The 20,256-nt window shown below is 49.6% G+C and overlaps 1 protein-coding gene across 6 annotated transcripts in view; it reads left to right on the top strand.

Annotated features, from left to right (window-relative positions):
* The window catches only part of vps13c (vacuolar protein sorting 13 homolog C), a 42,993-nt gene that overhangs the window by 5,024 nt on the left and 17,713 nt on the right, over nt 1-20,256 (top strand). For 3 of the 6 annotated variants that reach the window (XM_058630217.1, XM_058630214.1, XM_058630218.1), the window contains 46 exons: nt 632-689; nt 818-945; nt 1,116-1,222; nt 2,347-2,521; nt 2,592-2,654; nt 2,737-2,884; nt 2,957-3,069; nt 3,169-3,311; nt 3,382-3,574; nt 3,662-3,776; nt 3,963-4,099; nt 5,693-5,825; nt 5,911-6,028; nt 7,016-7,148; nt 7,246-7,318; nt 7,389-7,489; nt 7,675-7,822; nt 7,891-7,970; nt 8,052-8,111; nt 8,199-8,349; nt 8,417-8,533; nt 8,616-8,719; nt 8,798-8,965; nt 11,836-12,140; nt 12,509-12,659; nt 12,790-12,898; nt 12,994-13,124; nt 13,215-13,371; nt 13,491-13,570; nt 14,401-14,460; nt 14,564-14,714; nt 14,799-14,918; nt 14,997-15,100; nt 15,174-15,341; nt 15,533-15,837; nt 16,703-16,856; nt 17,118-17,259; nt 17,330-17,442; nt 17,519-17,670; nt 17,747-18,284; nt 18,364-18,456; nt 18,540-18,770; nt 18,990-19,121; nt 19,259-19,348; nt 19,456-19,611; nt 19,908-20,172. In XM_058630217.1, the coding sequence (XP_058486200.1) occupies nt 632-689; nt 818-945; nt 1,116-1,222; nt 2,347-2,521; nt 2,592-2,654; nt 2,737-2,884; nt 2,957-3,069; nt 3,169-3,311; nt 3,382-3,574; nt 3,662-3,776; nt 3,963-4,099; nt 5,693-5,825; nt 5,911-6,028; nt 7,016-7,148; nt 7,246-7,318; nt 7,389-7,489; nt 7,675-7,822; nt 7,891-7,970; nt 8,052-8,111; nt 8,199-8,349; nt 8,417-8,533; nt 8,616-8,719; nt 8,798-8,965; nt 11,836-12,140; nt 12,509-12,659; nt 12,790-12,898; nt 12,994-13,124; nt 13,215-13,371; nt 13,491-13,570; nt 14,401-14,460; nt 14,564-14,714; nt 14,799-14,918; nt 14,997-15,100; nt 15,174-15,341; nt 15,533-15,837; nt 16,703-16,856; nt 17,118-17,259; nt 17,330-17,442; nt 17,519-17,670; nt 17,747-18,284; nt 18,364-18,456; nt 18,540-18,770; nt 18,990-19,121; nt 19,259-19,348; nt 19,456-19,611; nt 19,908-20,172 (6,673 nt within the window). Of the gene's footprint in view, nt 1-631; nt 690-817; nt 946-1,115; nt 1,223-2,346; nt 2,522-2,591; nt 2,655-2,736; nt 2,885-2,956; nt 3,070-3,168; nt 3,312-3,381; nt 3,575-3,661; nt 3,777-3,962; nt 4,100-5,692; nt 5,826-5,910; nt 6,029-7,015; nt 7,149-7,245; nt 7,319-7,388; nt 7,490-7,674; nt 7,823-7,890; nt 7,971-8,051; nt 8,112-8,198; nt 8,350-8,416; nt 8,534-8,615; nt 8,720-8,797; nt 8,966-9,185; nt 9,222-11,835; nt 12,141-12,508; nt 12,660-12,789; nt 12,899-12,993; nt 13,125-13,214; nt 13,372-13,490; nt 13,571-14,400; nt 14,461-14,563; nt 14,715-14,798; nt 14,919-14,996; nt 15,101-15,173; nt 15,342-15,532; nt 15,838-16,702; nt 16,857-17,117; nt 17,260-17,329; nt 17,443-17,518; nt 17,671-17,746; nt 18,285-18,363; nt 18,457-18,539; nt 18,771-18,989; nt 19,122-19,258; nt 19,349-19,455; nt 19,612-19,907; nt 20,173-20,256 lie in introns of all 6 variants that reach the window. The other 3 variants (XM_058630216.1, XM_058630215.1, XM_058630219.1) reach the window with 2 other exon arrangements.

The following is a 20,256-nucleotide window of genomic DNA, read 5'->3' as shown; positions in this document are numbered from 1 at the left end:
TGTAGTTTATAAGCTGTAGTTTTACACTGTACGCTGTAGTTAGGACACTGTAGTTTATACGTTGTACGCTGTAGTCTATAAGATGTAGTATATACGCTGTAGTTTGTACGCTATAGTTTATACACTGTAGTTTATAAGCTGTAGTTTTACGCTATAGTCCGTACGCTGTAGTTTGTACGTTGTAATCTGTACGCTGTAGTCTATACGCTGTAGTCTACGCTTTAGTATATACGCTGTAGTCTATATGCTGTAGTTTATACGCTGTCGTTTGTACCCTGTCGTTTGTACTCTGTAGTTTGTACGCTGTAGTTTGTATGCGGTAGTTTGTGCGCTGTAGTTTGTACTCTGTATTTTATACACTGTAGGCTATACGCTGTAGTTTGTACATGGTAGTTTGTGCGCTGTAGTTTGTACCCTGAAGTCAATACGCTGTAGTTTGTACGCGGTAGTGTATACGCTGTAGTTTGGAGGTTGTAGTATGTATAGTGTCTTTTCTACAGTCTGGTCTAATAAGTCAATGGTGTTGTCTGTCTCTCTGTCTCTCTGTGTCTCTCTGTCTCTGTGTTTATCTGTCTTTCTGTCTCTGTGTCCCTGTCTCTCTGTCTCTGTCCCTGTGTCTCTCTGTCCTCAGGATCAGTTAAAGTGTGGCATCATCAGCTCAGAGCAGCAGATTCCTCACTATCAGTACAGTGAGTTTCCATCACTGACATAACTCATACCACCAGTAGGTGGCAGTAACATCACATTCTTATTAAGTGATTGTCACTTTCTGTGTGTGTGTGTGTGTGTGTGTGTGTGTGTGTGTGTGTGTCTTCAGTCTTCAGGCCGATCTTTGCTTCAGCTAAAATGTGCATCAATCCAAACGCTGAGCTGGAACTGAAAAGTCCAAAAGTCGACCTTCATTTGGAAGTTCAGGACATCAGCATCGAGATGACCAGAGCACAGGTGAGACACACAGACAGAGGGACAGACAGGTGAGACACAGAGACGGAGGGACAGACAAGTGAGACACACAGAGACAGAGAGACTGAAAGAGACTTAAGACTCATTTATAACCACGTTAGTCATGGGGTTTTAACTTTGCTGTCCTCTGTGTGTCCTCTGATTGTCCACAGTATGTGACCATGTTGGAACAGCTGGAGTCCGTTGACTGCATGGTGAGGAACGCCCCTTACAGGAAGTTCCGCCCTGATGTCCCTCTGAACAAGAACGCGAGACTCTGGTCAGTCAGAGATGTGTGTGTGAGCGCCCCCCCAGGCTGCAGTGTGTTTATCTGTTCACAATCACTCACTCACAAAACTGAGTCATTAAAAACTTGTAGCTTCAGCACAGTGATTACTATTAATGCTCAAACGTTACCATAGCAACAACAACACAAACTGATGATGTAACAATGAGATGACACTGTAGCTCTGTGTGCTGCCTTCTGGGGCTGCTGTGTCTACACCTGTCGTCCAGTGTTGTGTTGTTGTCTGCTTGTGTTGTGAGTGTTGTGTTGTCGTCTGGTTGTGTTGTGAGTGTTTTGTCGTCTGGTTGTGTTGTGTTGTCTGGTTGTGTCGTGGAGTGATGTGTTGTGTTGTGAGTGTTGTGTTGTCTGATTGTGTCATGTTGTCGTCTGGTTGTGTTGTGAGTGTTGTTGTCGTCTTGTTGTGTTGTGAGTGTTGTGTTGTGTTGTCTGGTTGTGTCAAGTGTTGTGTTGTCTGGTTGTGAGTGTTGTGTTGTGTTGTCTGATTGTGTCGTGGAGTGTTGTGTTGTCGTCTGGTTGTGTTGTGAGTTGTGTTGTCTGGTTGTGTTGTGAGTGTTGTGTTGTCGGCTGGTTGGTTGTGTTGTGAGTGTTGTGTTGTCGTCTGGTTGTGTTGTGTTATCTGGTCGTGTCGTGGAGTGTTGTGTTGTTGTCTGGTTGTTTTGTGAGTGTTGTGTTGTCTGATTGTGTCGTGGAGTGTTGTGTTGTCGTCTGGTTGTGTTGTAAATGTTGTGTTGTCGTCTGGTTGTGTTGTGAGTGTTGTGTTGTAGTCTGGTTGTGTTGTGTTGTTGTCTGGTTGTGTCGTGGAGTGTTGTGTTGTCGTTTGGTTGTGTCGTGGAGTGTGGTGTTGTCGTCTGGTTGTGTTGTGAGTGTTGTGTTGTCGTCTGGTTGTGTTGTGAGTGTTGTGTTGTGTTGTCTTACATTACATGTAATGTAATGTAATGTCTGGTTGTGTTGTCTGGTTGTGAGTGTTGTGTTGTGTTGTTGTCTGGTTGTGTCGTGGTGTTGTGTTGTTGTCTGGTTGTGTTCTTGGTGGAAACACAACCCTGATCCAGGACTTGACCATTCCTAACCGGACCATACCATGATGGATCCTCTGGCAGGTGGAGGTACAGCATCTCCAGCATCCTGGAGGTCCATGTGCGGCGTCACAGTCGCATGTGGTCCTGGTGCAACATCAGACGGCACCGAGAGAACCTGAAGGCCTACAAGAGCGTCTACAAGACCAGATTACTGAGTCAGAGCAAGACCAGCCAGGACACGGAGCAACACATCCAGGTTCTGCTGAATCATCAACATTTACACGGTTCCAGGTGTTTTTGTCTGACCTGCTGACTCTTGTGTTCAGGGTCTGGAGAAAGTTCTGGACGTGTTCAACATCACGTTGGCCCGGCAGCAGGCACAGATGGAGGTGAGGTCACGCAGGTTCTCTGACACAGAAGCCTCTTCACCTGCTGGACACTTCATCATGTGACTCTGTGCTCCTCATGCAGGTGGTCCGGTCAGGACAGAAGGTGGTGGGAAAGAAAGCAGCAGGTGGACAGAAACAGGGAGGGGCAGGAGGAGGGTTCTTCAGCAGCTGGTTTGGGAGGAAGGCCAAGAAAGAGGAGCAGAAGCAGGAGGAGAGCAAGGAGACGCAGAGTAAGTAGTTGATCTGAAGAGTGTTTTGTTTTGTTAATAAGTGAAAATAAATCCATGTCCTGTGGTCCTCAGGTTCAGGTTCAGGTTCAGGTCTGGATGAACTCATGACCCCTGAGGAGAAGGAGAAACTCTACACCGCCATTGGCTACAGCGGTAGCTCCCATAACCTGGCTCTGCCTAAACAGGTAGACATCCTCTCAGCACACCTGAGAGCTTCTTGTTTTTGAGACAGTTGTAGCGGTTGCGCCACCTGCAGGACAGTCCTAACACTGCGTGTCTTTCAGTACGTGGCCGTGGTTGTCACCTTCCAGCTGTTACAGACGTCAGTGACGGTCAGAGAGAAGCCCGGCGTCCCAGAGATCCTGAAGATCCAGATGATTGAACTCAGCACCAAAATCTCACAGAGACCTGGAGCTCAGGCCTTCAGGTCAGTGTCACACAGAGCTCCGCCTCCAGAGTCTGATGAACATCACATGATCCTCTCTGTGGTTGTGCAGGGTTGAGGTTGCGCTGGTTCACTGGTTGGTGACGGGCCTTCAGCAGCAGGGGGCGGTGCCCTCGCTCATGGCCTCAGTGGGAGATGCGGCGTCATCTCTGCTCAGCGTCGTGTTTGAGGTGAACCCGGAGGAAAGTGCTGCTGACCAGCTGCTCAGAGTCCACTCACAGCCTGTGGAGATAATTTATGACGCGGTAAAACCTGGATCTAACCTGGGAACCCATCTTTACTGTTTGTGCCTGTGCAGTTCTGGTTCTGAATGTTGGTCTTTGTCCCGTCAGCTGACTGTGAACACCGTGGTGGACTTCTTTAAGACGGGACAAGGTGTGGACCTGGAGGTCCTGACCTCTGCCACCCTGTCCAAACTGGAGGAGATCAAAGAGAAGACAGCCACGGGTCAGTTTGATTGACACGTCATGTGATCAACACACACACACACACACACTCAATACAGCACTGTTACCATGGTAACAGCAAGTGCCGGTAAAAGAAAGAAAGATCTGACAGCTCTGAGGGATTCTGGTGTCAGGTGACCTGGTGTCTGGTCTTCATCAGGGCTGTGATTGGTTCTGGTCTCTACAGGTTTGTCCCACGTCATTGAGACCAGAAAAGTCCTGGACCTGAGGATCAACCTGAAGCCGTCCTACATGCTTCTGCCAAAGTCAGGTTTTTACAGCAGCACGAGTGAACTGATGATCATCGACTTTGGCAACCTGCAGGTGACGGTTTGGGTTCCTATATATCTATACATATATATACATATATATGTATAGATATGTGTATATACATATACTGTATGTATACATATATATACTGTATATTAGGGCTGTAGCGATACACTAATCTCACGATACGATTTAATGTGATTCGATTCCATCATTTTCTGAAAGATTTTAAAGGGACAGTGTGAATTTAGTGACATCATGTGAGTGTTCCATTGACTTGGGTTGAATTAATGAAAACTGAAAGCATCAATTACACAATCTATGGCTCTGACTGGACTGAGAGTCTAAAGCTTGCAAATGCTGGACAAAATCAAATCAAAGACCTTGTCCGGATGGTGACGTTTTAGGTGGGCTCGTAGGTTGGTGGTATTTCCACTGTATTTCACATTTGTGTGACACAGCTTGCAAACTGCAGGGGTCACCTACTTTTATCCAAGTCCTCGCTCTCCTTCTTTTTTTAAAACTGAAATGTTCCCACACATCTGCTTTTAAATATAATGGTGCTGGACTTGTAATACTACCCGCCATTTTCTTGAATCTCCTCGGGTGAACAGGACGATGAACACGTCTGCGTCTGTGTAAAGGGAGTATCTAGACGGGTAACTTGCTAGAAATGCTCTACAGCAGGGGTCGCCAACCTTTTTTCGAAACCGAGAGCTACTACCTGTGTACCGATTAAGGCAAAGGGCTACCAGTTTGATACACACTTCTGAAATAGCCAATTTGCTCAATTTACCTTTAACTATATGTTATTATTAATAATATTCCGCTATGTGAAGACACTGATCATGTGAAAGATTTCTCATAATAAATATCAACAATGATTTAACAAGATAGGAAACTAATTTTTTCACCTTTTTGGACGAAATCAACGGTATTCTGTTCCTCTGGTCCCCGCCAAGGGCCGTGTTTGATTAGGATTATTTTCCGTTTTTCCGATTTTTTTCACCGCTCGGAAACCCAAGTGACTCTGGTTCTTAGGACCGGGCGGAGCGCCGCTCTCTGCCCGAGCTTGAGCGCCTATTTTCGGATACCTGAGGGGCGGTTTCAACGGGCTGTATCTCGGTCATTTTTCACCTTTTTGGATGGAATCAACAGTATTCTGTTCCGTGGGCTGTCGGATTATGAAAAAAAACTAAAATTTAGATGGTAAGGTCTGATAAGTGCCACGGGCACTGCGTTGGTGACCCCTGCTCTACAGCGACACTAGCGGCTGACGGACATAATCGCTCTTTACTGCAAAAGCGAACGGGGGAAATGGGCAGCGAGCAGAGTGCCAGGCGGAACACGAAGGATTTGAGTGTGACTTAATGTATCGATACTCGCGGCGGAAACAAAATATCGATATATACCGCAGAATCGATAAATTCGCCCAGCCCTACTATATATAATATATGTATATACTGTATATATATAGATATATAGATATATATATCTATATATATATATACACTGTATGTATGTATGTATATATATACACTGTATGTATGCATATATATATGTGTGTATATGTCCCATTATATAATCCCATATATAATGGGATTAGGAGTAGGAGGCCTGGTTGAATGTGTGTGTGTGTGTGTGTAGTTGAACAGTGTGGAGCAGACCAGTCTCCCGTCTTCGTCCTTGTCCTCGTCCTCCCTCGAGCAGATCATGGATCGAGCCTATGAGAGATACAATGTGGAGCTGAGACGAGTCCAGGTCCTCTACAGCAAGTCAGGTACACACACACACACACACACACACTGTACCACATCTACACACAACTACACAACTGCAGGTCTTTAACTTCCGCTCGTCTCCAGGTGAGACATGGAAGTCTGCTCGTCTTCAGGCTTCTTCAGTCCAACACATTCTCCAACCCATGGACTTTACTGTGCACCTGGCCAAGTGCATGGTGGACAAGGACACAAGGATGTCCAGGTACGTCTCTTACCTGCAGCTGACTCACCTGTTGACTCACCTACTGACTCCCCTGTTGCTGACTCACTTGTTGCTGACTCACCTGCTGACTCACCTGTTGCTGACTCACCTGCTGACTCATCAACTGACTCACCTGTTGCGGACTCACCTGTTGCTGACTCACCTCTGGACTCACCTGCTGACTCACCTGTTGACTCACCTCCTGACTCCCCTGTTGCTGACTCACCTGTTGACTCACCTACTGACTCCCCTGTTGCTGACTCACCTGTTGACTCACCTCCTGACTCCCCTGTTGTTGACTCACCTGTTGACTCACCTCCTGACTCACCTGTTGACTCACCTGTTGACTCACCTACTGACTCACCTGTTGACTCACCTGTTGACTCACCTGCTGACTCACCTGCTGACTCACCTGCTGACTCATCAACTGACTCATCAACTGACTCACCTGTTGCGGACTCACCTGTTGCTGACTCACCTCTGGACTCACCTCTGGACTCACCTCTGGACTCACCTGCTGACTCACCTGTTGCTGACTCACCTGTTGACTCACCTACTGACTCACCTGCTGACTCACCTGCTGACTCATCAACTGACTCACCTGTTGTGGACTCACCTGTTGCTGACTCACCTCTGGACTCACCTGCTGACTCACCTGTTGACTCACCTCCTGACTCCCCTGTTGCTGACTCTCCTGTTGCTGACTCACCTGTTGACTCACCTACTGACTCACCTGTTGCTGACTCACCTGTTGACTCACCTGTTGACTCACCTGTTGACTCACCTGTTGACTCACCTGCTGACTCCCCTGTTGCTGACTCACCTGTTGACTCACCTGTTGCTGACTCACCTACTGACTCACCTGTTGCTGACTCACCTACTGACTCACCTACTGACTCACCTACTGACTCACCTACTGACTCACCTGCTGACTCACCTGTTGACTCACCTGTTGCGAACTCACCTTGGCTTCTTGTTTTTTGTCAGGTTCAAAGTGTCTGGTGAGCTGCCACTGCTGCACATCAAGATTTCAGACCAGAAGATCCAGAACGTCCTGGAGCTGGTCAACAGCATCCCCCTGCCCAACATGGACTCCTCCCCCTCCACCCCCACAGAGAAGGTATACTTGTTTTAGTCCAGTGATCGTCTGGGGGCAGGGTTAAAGGGTCACAGGTGATATTTAGGCAGTGACCTTTGAACTGCGTTTCCCTCCACAGGTGCCGTCATTGGTAGAGGCCAGACCGCGAACACTTAGCCTCCCCCCCACCCTCCTGGACGCCATGGAAACAGGTCAGTGCTAACGGTCATTCTGATAGTTTTTTTAAGTAAAGATAAATATTTTTTGTGGTTTTTGTTTCAGACTCTGATGAAGACACGAGTGAGAAGTCCATGGATGAAGATCACCAGCGCTCGGCGCAGGAGGAGCTCACTATCCTTCACTTCAAGTTTGAAGTCAGAGAGGTCAGCATATGTCACGTCTCACCCGTCACGTATCACCCATCATGTCTCACCCGTCATGTCTCACCCGTCACGTCTCACCCGTCACGTATCACCCCTCGAGTCTCACCCGTCACGTCTCACCCGTCACGTATCACCCCTCGAGTCTCACCCGTCACGTCTCACCCGTCACGTGCTGTTGCGTTCAGGTTCTGTTGGAGCTGACACAGCAGGTGGAGCAGGAGAAGACCTTCCTGTCCTTTAGCATCTGTCAGCTGGGAGCTGAAGGGAAGAGGCGGAGCTTTGACCTGAGCGTGACCTCGTACCTGCGTGGAGTCACACTGGACTACTGTGGAGGTCAGAGGTCAGAGTCTCTTTGCTGAAGTCTTGATTTGACGTGTGTTTGATTAAATGTTGTGTTTCAGACGACAGAAGTCGTCCGCTCCACCTCATCAGCTCGTCACAGCAGCAGAGCTCCAACTTGCTGAAGGTGGAGTTTGTCAAGGTGAGCACTGACCACACCCCCACCTGTTCACCTGTCAGGATCAGTGATGTCACACATGTGCGTGTGTGTGTTGTCGTGCAGGCTGAGCCCAGTGGACCAAGCTTTCACACACTCTTTGACAACACGGAACAAACACTGAAGGTAGGCAGAGGTTTCCGTGACAAACTTTGTTGGAGCGATAAACATTGTTGTTAAACGTTGTTGTTGTTGTTGTTTACCTGCTCTCAGGTGGAGTTTTCCTCTCTGGACTTCCTCCTTCACACCAAAGCTCTGCTGTCCACCATCAGCTTCCTGAACCGTGTTCTGCCGCCGCAGCTCGCCGCCGCCCGAGACAGAGATGTGAAAAAGCAGGTGGAGAGGGCGGGGCGGGGCCAGACAGGTGAGTTCTCCTTGTGTGTGCGTGTGTGTGTGAGTGTGAGACAGGAAGTGATGTTTTTTATCTCCAGGATCTAAAGGCTTCAGAGACGGCGGCGTCTTCAGCTTCAGGCTGTTTGCCACGCTGGGTTGTTTCCACGTGGAAGTGTGTGACGATCGCCGCAGCATCGCCGACATCAGAGTCCAGGGTACGAGCGAGAGTCAGGCGGCCGGCAGGTGAGAGACACGCGGCATCACAAGCCTCACCTCTGTCACTGTCGCCCCCTGCAGGAATCCATGCGTCTGTGCTGGTGCAGGCGAAGGAGACCGAGGTGTTTGCTCGGCTCAGAGACATCGTGGTCATAGATGTGAACCCTGGCACCGCCCACAGGAAGGTGCAAGCATCGTCCACTTTTGGAAGTATTGATTTACCTGCTCTGTGTTATTGATGAGTCATGTGACATGTGTCCCAGGCCGTGTCCATTGTGGGTGAGGAAGTGTTTAGCTTCAAACTGTCCTTGTTTCCGGGGGCGACGGAGGGCGGCGGCTACAGTGACACGTCAAAGGTGGACGGGAAAGTGACGCTGCGTCTGGGTTGCATCCGCATCGTCTACCTGCACAAGTTCCTCATGTCGCTGCTGGTCAGGAAATCTCTGTATTATTATTATTGTTATTATTATTGTCGTTGTTGTTATTATTGTTATGATTATTGTTGTTGTTATTATTATTATTATTATTATTATTGTTATGATTATTGTTGTTATTATTGTTGTTGTTGTTATTATTATTATTATAATTATTGTTATTCGTATTATTATTGTCTCATGTCTTCTGTCGTGCTGATGTCTCCTGTTCTTCCAGACGTCTTTTTGCTTTCACTATTCGTCTGTTGACGAGGTACAGACACGGACGCTGATGCAGACACGGACGCTGATGCAGACACGGACGCTGATGCAGGCACGGACGCTGATGCAGGCACAGACGCTGATGCAGACACAGACGCTGATGCAGACACAGACGCTGATGTAGACACAGACACAGACGCTGATGCAGACACAGACGCTGATGCAGACGCTGATGCTGATGAAGACACAGACGCTGATGCAGACACAGACGCAGACACTGATGCAGACACAGACACTGATGCAGACACGGACGCTGATGCAGACACGGACGCAGACACTGATGCAGACACAGACACTGATGCAGACACGGACACTGATGCAGACACGGACGCTGATGCAGACACAGACGCTGATGCAGACACAGACGCTGATGTAGACACAGACGCTGATGCAGACACAGACGCTGATGCAGACACAGACGCTGATGCAGACGCTGATGCTGATGAAGACACAGACGCTGATGCAGACACAGACGCAGACACTGATGCAGACACAGACACTGATGCAGACACGGACGCTGATGCAGACACGGACGCAGACACTGATGCAGACACAGACACTGATGCAGACACGGACGCTGATGCAGACACAGACGCAGACACTGATGCAGACACAGACACTGATGCAGACACGGACGCTGATGCAGACACAGACACAGACGCTGATGCAGACACTGATGCAGACACAGACGCTGATGCAGACACAGACGCTGATGCAGACACAGACGCTGCTGCAGACACAGACGCTGATGCAGACACAGACACAGACGCTGATGCAGACACAGACGCTGATGCAGACACAGACGCTGATGCAGACGCTGATGCAGACGCTGATGCAGACGCAGACACTGACGCAGACACAGACGCTGATGCAGACACAGACGCTGATGCAGACACAGACGCTGATGTAGACACAGACACAGACACTGATGCAGACACAGACGCTGATGCAGACACAGACACAGACGCTGATGCAGACACAGACGCTGATGCAGACACAGACGCTGATGCAGACGCTGATGCAGACGCAGACACTGACGCAGACACAGACGCTGATGCAGACACAGACGCTGATGCAGACACAGACGCTGATGTAGACACAGACACAGACACTGATGCAGACACAGACGCTGATGCAGACACAGACGCTGATGTAGACACAGACACAGACACTGATGCAGACACAGACGCTGATGCAGACGCTGATGCAGACGCTGATGCAGACATGGACGCTGATGCAGACACAGACGCTGATGCAGACGCTGATGCTGATGCAGACACAGACGCTGATGCAGACACAGACACTGATGCAGACACAGACGCTGATGCAGACACAGACGCTGATGCAGACGCTGATGCTGATGCAGACACAGACGCTGATGCAGACGCTGATGCTGATGCAGACACAGACGCTGATGCAGACGCAGACGCTGATGCAGACGCTGATGCTGATGCAGACACAGACACTGATGCAGACACAGACGCTGATGCAGACGCTGATGCTGATGCAGACACAGACGCTGATGCAGACACAGACACAGACGCTGTTGCTGCTGCTCGCATCATCCAACACCTGCTTCAGCTTCACTGCACCTTCACCTGCTCCAACCTGCTCTTACCTGCACCTGCTTTTAACACTGGTCCTGATCTTGGTGTAACCAGGTCTTTGTGAAACACAAAACCTGATCTCTGTGAGCCTGCTGTGGTTTAACCAATGTAACAACGTTTTCGTCGTTTCAGAAAAGTATCGATACTTTTATAAAAGTATATGATTGATAGCTTATGATACATTCATACAGTATATACTGTAGTTTATGGGTCAGCGTGTCGTCGTCGTTAGGACTCGTTTACTTCTTACTTTACTTCTCTGTGATGATTCTGATGAGACAAATGTATATAATATATCAGTATATCGTCCATACTTGAGCACCAAAGATTGATATTTAATTTATTGTGTCATGACTTCATGGCTCCAGGTTTTGGAAGTTAGAAAAGGTTAAAGGTCACAGATGTTTAATTTTTGTTTTAGTTGTTTTTTTAAAACTTGCTTGTCTCCACCCGTCTGAGACTGTGACGGCCTCAAAACAAACGCCCTGAACGTTGACAGAGTGAGGAGAGAAGACGAGGGAACGCTCTTCACTTTCACATGTACATCATTAACCCCGCCCCCTTCCACTCATGACCACACCCCATCAGTCACATGACCTCTGCCTGTGTGAACACAAACATTCCTTACATTAATGACATCATTAGTCATTTACAGGGACAGTTCAGGTCGTATGACTCAGCTGACTCCGCCCCCTCACACACCGACACTGTCATTTAAAACTCAAAGAAAAACAGATTTTAGCAACTTAACAAAAACATGATCACATCTTTATCTCACTGTGAGACTGAGGTTTGTGAACACACACACACACACACACACACACACACACTCTCTGCTCTCTACTATAAATGAATTGACCTCATTAGGATCAATAAAGTTAACACTTGAACCTGAACTGTCCCTTTAAGCTGAGGTTGATCAGTGAAGGTGAATGAGACAGGAATGAAGCTGAACCTCATATCCTGTTGATCACATGACGCTGTCTGTCTGTCCCTCAGATGTTTGTGGACAACTTCCAGACGGCCAAAGAGGCTCTGAGCGCCGCCACTGCCCAGGCGGCAGAGAAGGCGGCGTCCAGCGTCCGAGACTTTGCTCAGAAGAGTTTCCGTCTGTCCCTGGACATCAAGCTGAAGGCTCCGCTCATCATAATCCCACAGTCATCCACCTCCCAGAATGCACTGGTGATGGACCTGGGTCTGATCACGGTGGGGAACAGCTTCTCACTGCTGCCCTCTGATGGTTTCTCTGTGCAGCCGGTGGTGGAGAAGATGGACGTGAGGCTGACGCAGCTCAAACTCTCCAGGTATCTACGAGATCTACTGTCCGTCTGTGGCTCTTCTGAGGGTCTGAGGACAGAGGGTCTGAGGACAGAGGGTCTGAGGACAGAGGGTGTCTGCTGTATTGTTGCACTTTGCATCATCAGTATTTCACATAAATGACTTCAGTATTTATTTATTTTAAAGAACCACCAGGGGGAGCTGCGTCTTCATGAGTTATGTCTGTGATGTTTCTGACATAAATATAATGTCCACGCTTATTTTTTAAAAGCAGATTCTAATGTTTATCGCAACAGTTAAGTGAATTGTTCGTATTAAGTTCAGGATACATGTTAGCATGTTAGCCGCATTAGCAGCTACATTTCTGACCCGTGTGGACTCTGGGTTTTTTCAGGACCTGCCTGAATCTAGACTCAGCGTCTCAGCGCGACATTGAGATCCTTCAGCCAATCAGCTTTGAGCTGCTCATTACCAGAAACCTGGCTGCTTCCTGGTTCACCAAGATCCCTGGAGTCCAGGTCCAGGGAGTCCTGCGCTCACTCAATGTACGTTCAGAGCCGGCGGCCGCGTGAACATCATGTGACCGTGTCATGTGACCGTGTCATGTGACCGTGTCATGTAACCGCGTCATGTGACCGAGCCGTGACGAACGTAACAAAGTGTTTGTTTGTTTAGATGAGTCTGGGTGAGGAAGACCTCGGGGTGCTGATGAAGATCCTGGTGGAGAACATCTCTGAGGGAAGTAAAGAGCACAACATGGACGTGAAGAGACAGGTGTCCACAGGTGAGCTCGCTCAGAGAGCATTATGGGAAATGTCACCACTCATGTGCTCACACACAAACAGGTGTGACTTTTTTAAACGGCTCCTGTCTCTCCAGAGAAGGCGGAGCTTATTGAGCAGCAGGCGCATGTCATGTCACTGCAGGCGGGATCAGCCGTGACTCCGCCCACCAACGAAGGTGTGACAGAAAACACGGTCAATGTTCTGCTGAACTTTGAAATCAAAGAGGTGAGTGAAGATGAATGAATGAATGAATGAATGAGAGGAGACTCACCTGGTCCTCATGTGTCCTCATGGACTCTGTCCCTTGTCGTCCAGGTGGTGTTGACCCTGAAGAAGTCCAGAGTCCACAGTGACTCGTCCTTCCTTGTCCTCCATGTGTCTCAGCTGGGCATTGACACCAAAGTCAGGAAGTACGACATGTGTGCGACCACGTACATCAAGAAGATCACCATGACTTGCCTGGAGTTCAAAGGTCAGACTCGTGTCTCAAACATTCATTTGGACTCTGGGATTTTACTGTTTAGATTTGCTTGGCCGAAGGTCAAAGGTCAAAGTCACAGCACTCTCTTGAGTCTTGTCCTGTGCTTTCAGACCGGAGTGGACGACCTCTGTGTCTCATCAGCTCGTCTGTGGAGTCTGGAGCCGAACTGCTCAAAGTGCAGTATTTCAAGGTGATGACATCACTTGACAGTTCATCACCATTGACAGTTCGGGAGGCGGAGCCTCTCTCTGTATTTAAAGTTAGACTTCGAACTTTCCTTTTTGATAAAGCTTATAGTTAGAGCTGGTTCAGGGAAACCTGGACCAGCTCTTAGTTCTGCTGCTATAGACCTAGACTGCTGGGGGATTTTCCTGTGGTGCACGCACATTCACTCTCTCACACTCAGGATATGCTTATGACTTTTTATATGTCATTAACCTTGTCTCTTTCTCTCCCTAGTTTGTGTCTTTCCTTCCTTCTCTCTCTCTCTCTGTATTCTCATCTTGCAGGTTGCAGGATCCAGATCCAGTTTTCGAGGCTATCCATATCATACATATCATCACCATTATTATTGTGCTATAAGTAAAAGTCGATATCATTAACTGTATAAACTTGTAACCTGATACAGTTGTTGTGTATCTGCTCCTGGTCTCTCTCTCTCTCTTCTGTCTCTACCTCATCTCCCTCTTGTCCTTTCTGTCCCCCCCCTTTCTGTCCCCCCCCTTTCTGTCCCCCATTTTCCTTTCACCCCAACCGGTCGAGGCAGATGACTGCACATCTCTGAGTCCGGTTCTGTCAGAGATTTCTTCTTCTCTCCACTGCCCCCTAGTGTTTGCTCATTGTGTGAACTGTTGTGTTTCTCTGCTCTCCTTGATGTTGTCTATGTTCAGACCTGAGTTCATGTATGTTATGATTTGGCGCTATATAAATAAAATTGAATTGAATTGAACTTCCTGTCACATGATACCTGTTGTGCATCAACAATCAACTTCCTGTGTGTGTGTGTGTGGTTCTCCTCAGGCCGACCGCGCTGGACCAAACTTCTCCAGCATTTACAAGAACACAGAGCAGATGATGAACGTGAGACACACACACACACACACACACACACACACACAGAAGACCAGGTTCTGGTTCTAATGGATCAGAACCTCACGAGTCACTGAGTGTCTCTCTGTGTCAGGTGACCTTCACCTCTCTGGACGTCATGCTCCACACGGAGGCGCTGGTCTCTGCCATCAACTTCCTGTCAGCTGCCCTGGCCTCTGATCATGTGACCATGGACAGAGAGGTCAGACCAAAGACAGAAGAGAGGACAACGTCCAACAAGTCCAGTCAGTACACGCACGCACGCACGCACACACACAGGTTAAGCACAAGTTTAATCTCTTTGCGTGTGTGTGTGTGTGTGTTATCAGCTGCCATCTTGTCACCTGTGGACACTGAGGTCATCGACCTGAAGGTCATGATGACACTCGGAGCCTTTAACGTCCTGGTGTGTGACCAGAGCTCCAACATGGCCGACATCAAGATCCAGGGTCAGAACCAGAACTGTTGACCTGCCGTCCTTCATGGTTCTGATGTGACGTAATTAACGCCCACGTCGTGTCCCGCAGGTATTCAAGGATCTTTGCTGATGCAGGGACCACAGACGCACCTGTCCGCCTGTCTTCGCGATGTCATTGTCCTCAACGTGGATCCAAAAACCGTACACAAGAAAGTCAGTCCCTGCAGAGAGGAAACTGTGTGACTGTGTGATGCACACTGTGACCTCTGACCTCTCTGTCCCACAGGCCATCTCCATCGTGGGAGACGAGGTGTTCAGCTTTACCATGAGTTTGACCCCGAAGGCCACAGACGGCGCCGGATACACCGACACGTCCAAGACTGACGGCAGAGTGAAGCTGAACGTGGGCTGTGTGCAGGTGGTCTACCTGCACAGGTTCTTCATGTCTCTGATGGTGAGGCTCACTCTTCGTCATCATCACTGGTGTAAATAATTCCACCTCATCATCACTGGTGTAAATAATTCCACCTCATCATCACTGGTGTAAATAATCCCACCTCATCATCACTGGTGTAAATAATCCCACGTCATCAAATCTTTTGTTTAAACTCTGTCTCTCTGTGTCTCTATCTGTCTGTCCCTCAGATGTTTGTGGACAACTTCCAGACGGCCAAAGAGGCTCTGAGCGCCGCCACTGCCCAGGCGGCAGAGAAGGCGGCGTCCAGCGTCCGAGACTTTGCTCAGAAGAGTTTCCGTCTGTCCCTGGACATCAAGCTGAAGGCTCCGCTCATCATCATTCCGCAGTCGTCCACCTCCCAGAATGCACTGGTGATGGACCTGGGTCTGATCACGGTGGGGAACAGCTTCTCACTGCTGTCGGTGGACGGGTGTCCACTGCCCGCCGTCATCGACAACATGGACGTGCAGCTGACACAGCTCAAACTGTCCAGGTGAGTGAGACACCACACACGCCACAGACACCACAGACACCAGAGATGTCACAGACACCACAGACCCCAGAGACACCAGAGTCACCAGAGACGCCACAGACACCAGAGATGTCACAGACACAAGAGACGTCACAGACATCACAGACGTCACAGACGCCACAGACACCAGAGACGTCACAGACGTCACAGACACCACACACACCACAGACGTCACAGACACCAGAGACGTCACAGACACCACAGACACCACAGACACCACAGACGTCACAGACACCACAAACACCACAGACACCACACACGCCACAGACACCACAGACACCAGAGATGTCACAGACACAAGAGACGTCACAGACATCACAGACATCACAGACACCACAGACCCCAGAGACGTCACAGACGCCACAGACACCACAGACGTCACAGACACCACAGACCCCAGAGACACCAAAGTCACCAGAGACGCCACAGACACCAGAGATGTCACAGACACAAGAGACGTCACAGACACCACAGACGTCACAGACGCCAGAGACACCAGAAACGTCACAGACGTCACAGACGCCACAGACACCAGAGACGTCACAGACGTCACAGACACCACAAACACCACAGACGTCACAGACACCAGAGACGTCACAGACACCACAGACGTCACAGACACCACAGACGTCACAGACACCACAAACACCACAGACGTCACAGACACCAGAGACGTCACAGACACCACAGACGTCACAGACACCACAGACGTCACAGACACCACAAACACCACAGACGTCACAGACACCAGAGACGCATCATGTATGTTATGATTTGGCGCTATACAAATGAAATTGAATTGAATTGAATTGTTGTTTTTGTCCAGGACGAACACAGACACAGACACAGACACAGACACTGTGAGCTCAGAACTGCTGGAGCCCGTCAACCTTCACCTGAACATCAGGAGGAACCTTTCTGCCGCCTGGTACAATAAGATGGCTGCTGTCGAGGTGGATGGAGATCTGAAGCCTATGAAGGTGAGAGGAGGAGGAGGAAGAGAGGGGGAGGAGAGGGGTAGGAGGAGGAGGAGAGGTGAAAGGTTTGTAGATTCACATTTCATGTTTTCATTCCCTGATTCTTTAATAATCAATAAATAATAGAAGTTTGTGTGATGTAACTTTGTAACTTCTTCTGTTCTGTGGTTGATGTGCGCCCTCTGCTGGTGGTGAATCAAACAACAGTTCATAATCTGTCAATGATGTTTCTGTGTGTGTGTGTGTGTGTGTGTGCACCTGCAGGTGGCGCTGAGTCAGGAGGACCTGAAGGTTCTGCTCCGGATCCTGATGGAGAATCTGGGCGAGGCCGACAGTCTGGTTCACAGCGCCCCCAAACAGGAGGAGGCCAGTGTGCGGATCCGTGCTGTCGGGGGCGCTCCAACAGGTCTGAGCGGAGAATATGACCATATCAGAGGTTTAAGGTCAAAGGTCACTGTGTGTCCTCTCTGTCACAGATGACGCGGTGAGGACGAGCAGCAGTGAAGACGGATCTCCGGAGTCGGTCAACTTCAGGTTCAAAGTGGACTCTCTGGCTCTGGTTCTGTTCAGCAGCACTGAGCCCACACAGGTCAGTGACAGAGACCCTGGTTCTGGTGGCTCTGACCGGACCTGGTTGTGACTGTGTGATGTTGTGGTCTCTGCAGCACCAGCAGAACCTCAGACTGGGTGAGTTGACGCTGCAGCAGCTGACGACGTCGGGTAGAATCCTGAGAGCTGGAGACGTGGAGGTCACCACAGTTCTGACCGACTGCACTCTGGATGACCTGAGGACCGGCATGGATCGTGTGACCTCACGGTGAGTCGCGTGACCTCACGGTGAGTCGCGTGACCTCACGGTGAGTCGTGTGACCTCTGTGTCTGTGTCTGTGTAGGATGGTGGGTCGCAGACAGCTCAGCTCTGACTCGATGATCGACGTGACGTATCGTCAGAGCAGAGGTCAGAGAGAGGTCGTGTCCGTCCTCCACAAACTCTACATGTGCGCGAGCGTCGAGTTCCTCATGGCCGTCGCAGACTTCTTCCTGCAGGCTCTGCCCCCCAGTTTAGCCCCGCCCACCGCCTCAGTGCCCGGTGACAGACTGCGACAGACCGCCGAACCTCGGCCTGATGCCAAGAACGGTAAGACCCTGAGACAGAAGGGGGAGTGGCATGTCTCTGATGTTATTGACGTTGGTCTTCCTGCAGCGTCGATGCTGAGGACACGCCTGCGGGTGGTGGTGGTGGACCCTGAGGTGGTGTTTGTGGCCAGCCTGATGAAGGCAGACGCCCCCGCCCTGGTGGCGTCGTTTCAGTGTGATGTCACTCTGCAGACTGAAGACGACGGGACGCAGAACATGAGGGCCGACCTGAGGGAACTCAGAGTCCTCGCCTGTCCCTTCATCCGAGACCAGGAGAGCAGAGCTGTCACCACGGTGAGGTCACATGACTTAGCAGGTCAGCACATGACTCAGCAGTCACATGGTGACTCATCACTCTGACTCTGTCCATCAGGTGTTGAAACCCTGCTCGGTCGCCTTGGAAACCAGAACCCATCCCAACCAACCGCTGAGCGGCTCAGTGGCGGTGGAGGAAGTCATCGTCAAGGTTCTTTTATTGATCTGTTGACTGATTGTTTATGAAAGGATGGATGGATCAGTAACATCCTCTCCGGCGTCTTTGTCCTGCAGATCTCTCCGTTCATCCTCAACACGGTGATGACCATCACTGCCGCCATGACACCAAAGCAGCCTGAGCAGCAGAGTCCAGACGCCGCCGGCGTCTCTGACCTGTGGTCAGTCATGAACGTCTTTGAATGTAACTACTGGTTCCTGGGAGTGGACCAGGCCACAGAAGTCACCGAGACCTTCAGAGAGCAGGACGGACGCAACCAGGACCAGAACTTCACCGCCGAGGTCAAGGTACTGAGACTCCTGATGCGTCTGAGAGACACGTTCTCAGAGAGACACGACACGTTCTCAGAGAGACACGACACGTTCTCCAGAGAGACACGTTCTCAGAGAGACACGACACGTTCTCAGAGAGACACGACACGTTCTCAGAGAGACACGACATGTTCTCAGAGAGACACGTTCTCCAGAACATGGTCCTGATGATCCGGTGGGTTTTGTTTTGTACAGGTGGTGCAGGTCACATTGGAGTCTGGTCTGGGTCACCAGACCGTCCCACTGCTGCTGGCCGAGTCCTCATTCACCGGAACTGCCAGAAACTGGTCGTCTCTGCTGCGACTGAGAGCCAACATGACGCTGGAGGTAAGAAGGTGGAGTGTGTGTGTGTGTGTGTGTGTGTGAGATTGTGGATTGAGTAAAAGTTGAAACATAAACATCTGATGATAACAGCATGTGTTCAGATGGAGATGATGTAATTACGCCACCTGTTGTCCATGCAGGTGAACTACTTTAATGAGGTCCATGCAGTGTGGGAGCCGCTGATCGAACGAGTGGACGGTGGAAGTCGAAGGTGGAACCTGGAGCTCGAGGTCAAACACGTTTCTCTGATTTAACATTTACGTGTTTAAAGTCGTTCACTTACGAGCAGCTGTCTGATGATGACGACAATGAAGATGATTCGTCTCTGTCCCTGCAGATGAAGAACAACCCGCTCCAGGACAAGAGTCCAGTTCACGGAGACGAGTTTGTGATTCTTCCTGAACCTCGGACGCTGATCAACATCTGCTCCAAAGACACCATGAACATCACCGTGTCTCAGTGCAGCCTCAGCGTCTTCCACAACCTTGCCAAGGTGTCAATACAGTGTGTTTTACAGTGTATTCCCAGTGTTTTACACTGTATTTACAGTGTGTTTTACAGTGTATTCACAGTGTGTTTTACAGTGTATTTTCAGTGTATTCACAGTGTGTTTTACAGTGTATTCACAGTGTGTTTTACAGTGTATTCACAGTGTGTTTTACAGTGTATTTACAGTGTATTCACAGTGTGTTTTACAGTGTGTGCAGCTTTATATCCACATATATAAAAACACATTGAGTCATTGAGAAAAAAAAAAAAAAGTCATTGATGATATTTCTTGTCGATCAGGTGTTTTCTGAAGGAACAGCCTCCACCTTCAACTACTCTCTGAAAGAAAAAGCTCCGTTCACCATCAGGAACTCTCTGGGGATCCCACTCATTGTGCAGCACAGTGCCAACCTCAGACTGGTGGGGGCGCCGTCGCAGGGTAAACTCCATGAGCTGGCGGTGGATCAGAGTGTGGACCTGGAACACTCGGCGCTGGAGAGCTCGTCACGGGGGAAACTGTCTGCGCTGCAGCGTCAGGAGAGCGGCCTGTTCACCCTCACCATCGGTCAGTGTCCTCCACACACACACGCACACACGGGTACAGAGAGAGTGTCCATGTGTGTGTGTGTCTCTCACCGTGTGTGCGTGT

This window comes from Solea solea, chromosome 5 (assembly GCF_958295425.1).
Source record: "Solea solea chromosome 5, fSolSol10.1, whole genome shotgun sequence".
Classification (NCBI taxonomy): domain Eukaryota; kingdom Metazoa; phylum Chordata; class Actinopteri; order Pleuronectiformes; family Soleidae; genus Solea; species Solea solea.
This window is presented reverse-complemented; position numbering and strand designations above follow the sequence as displayed.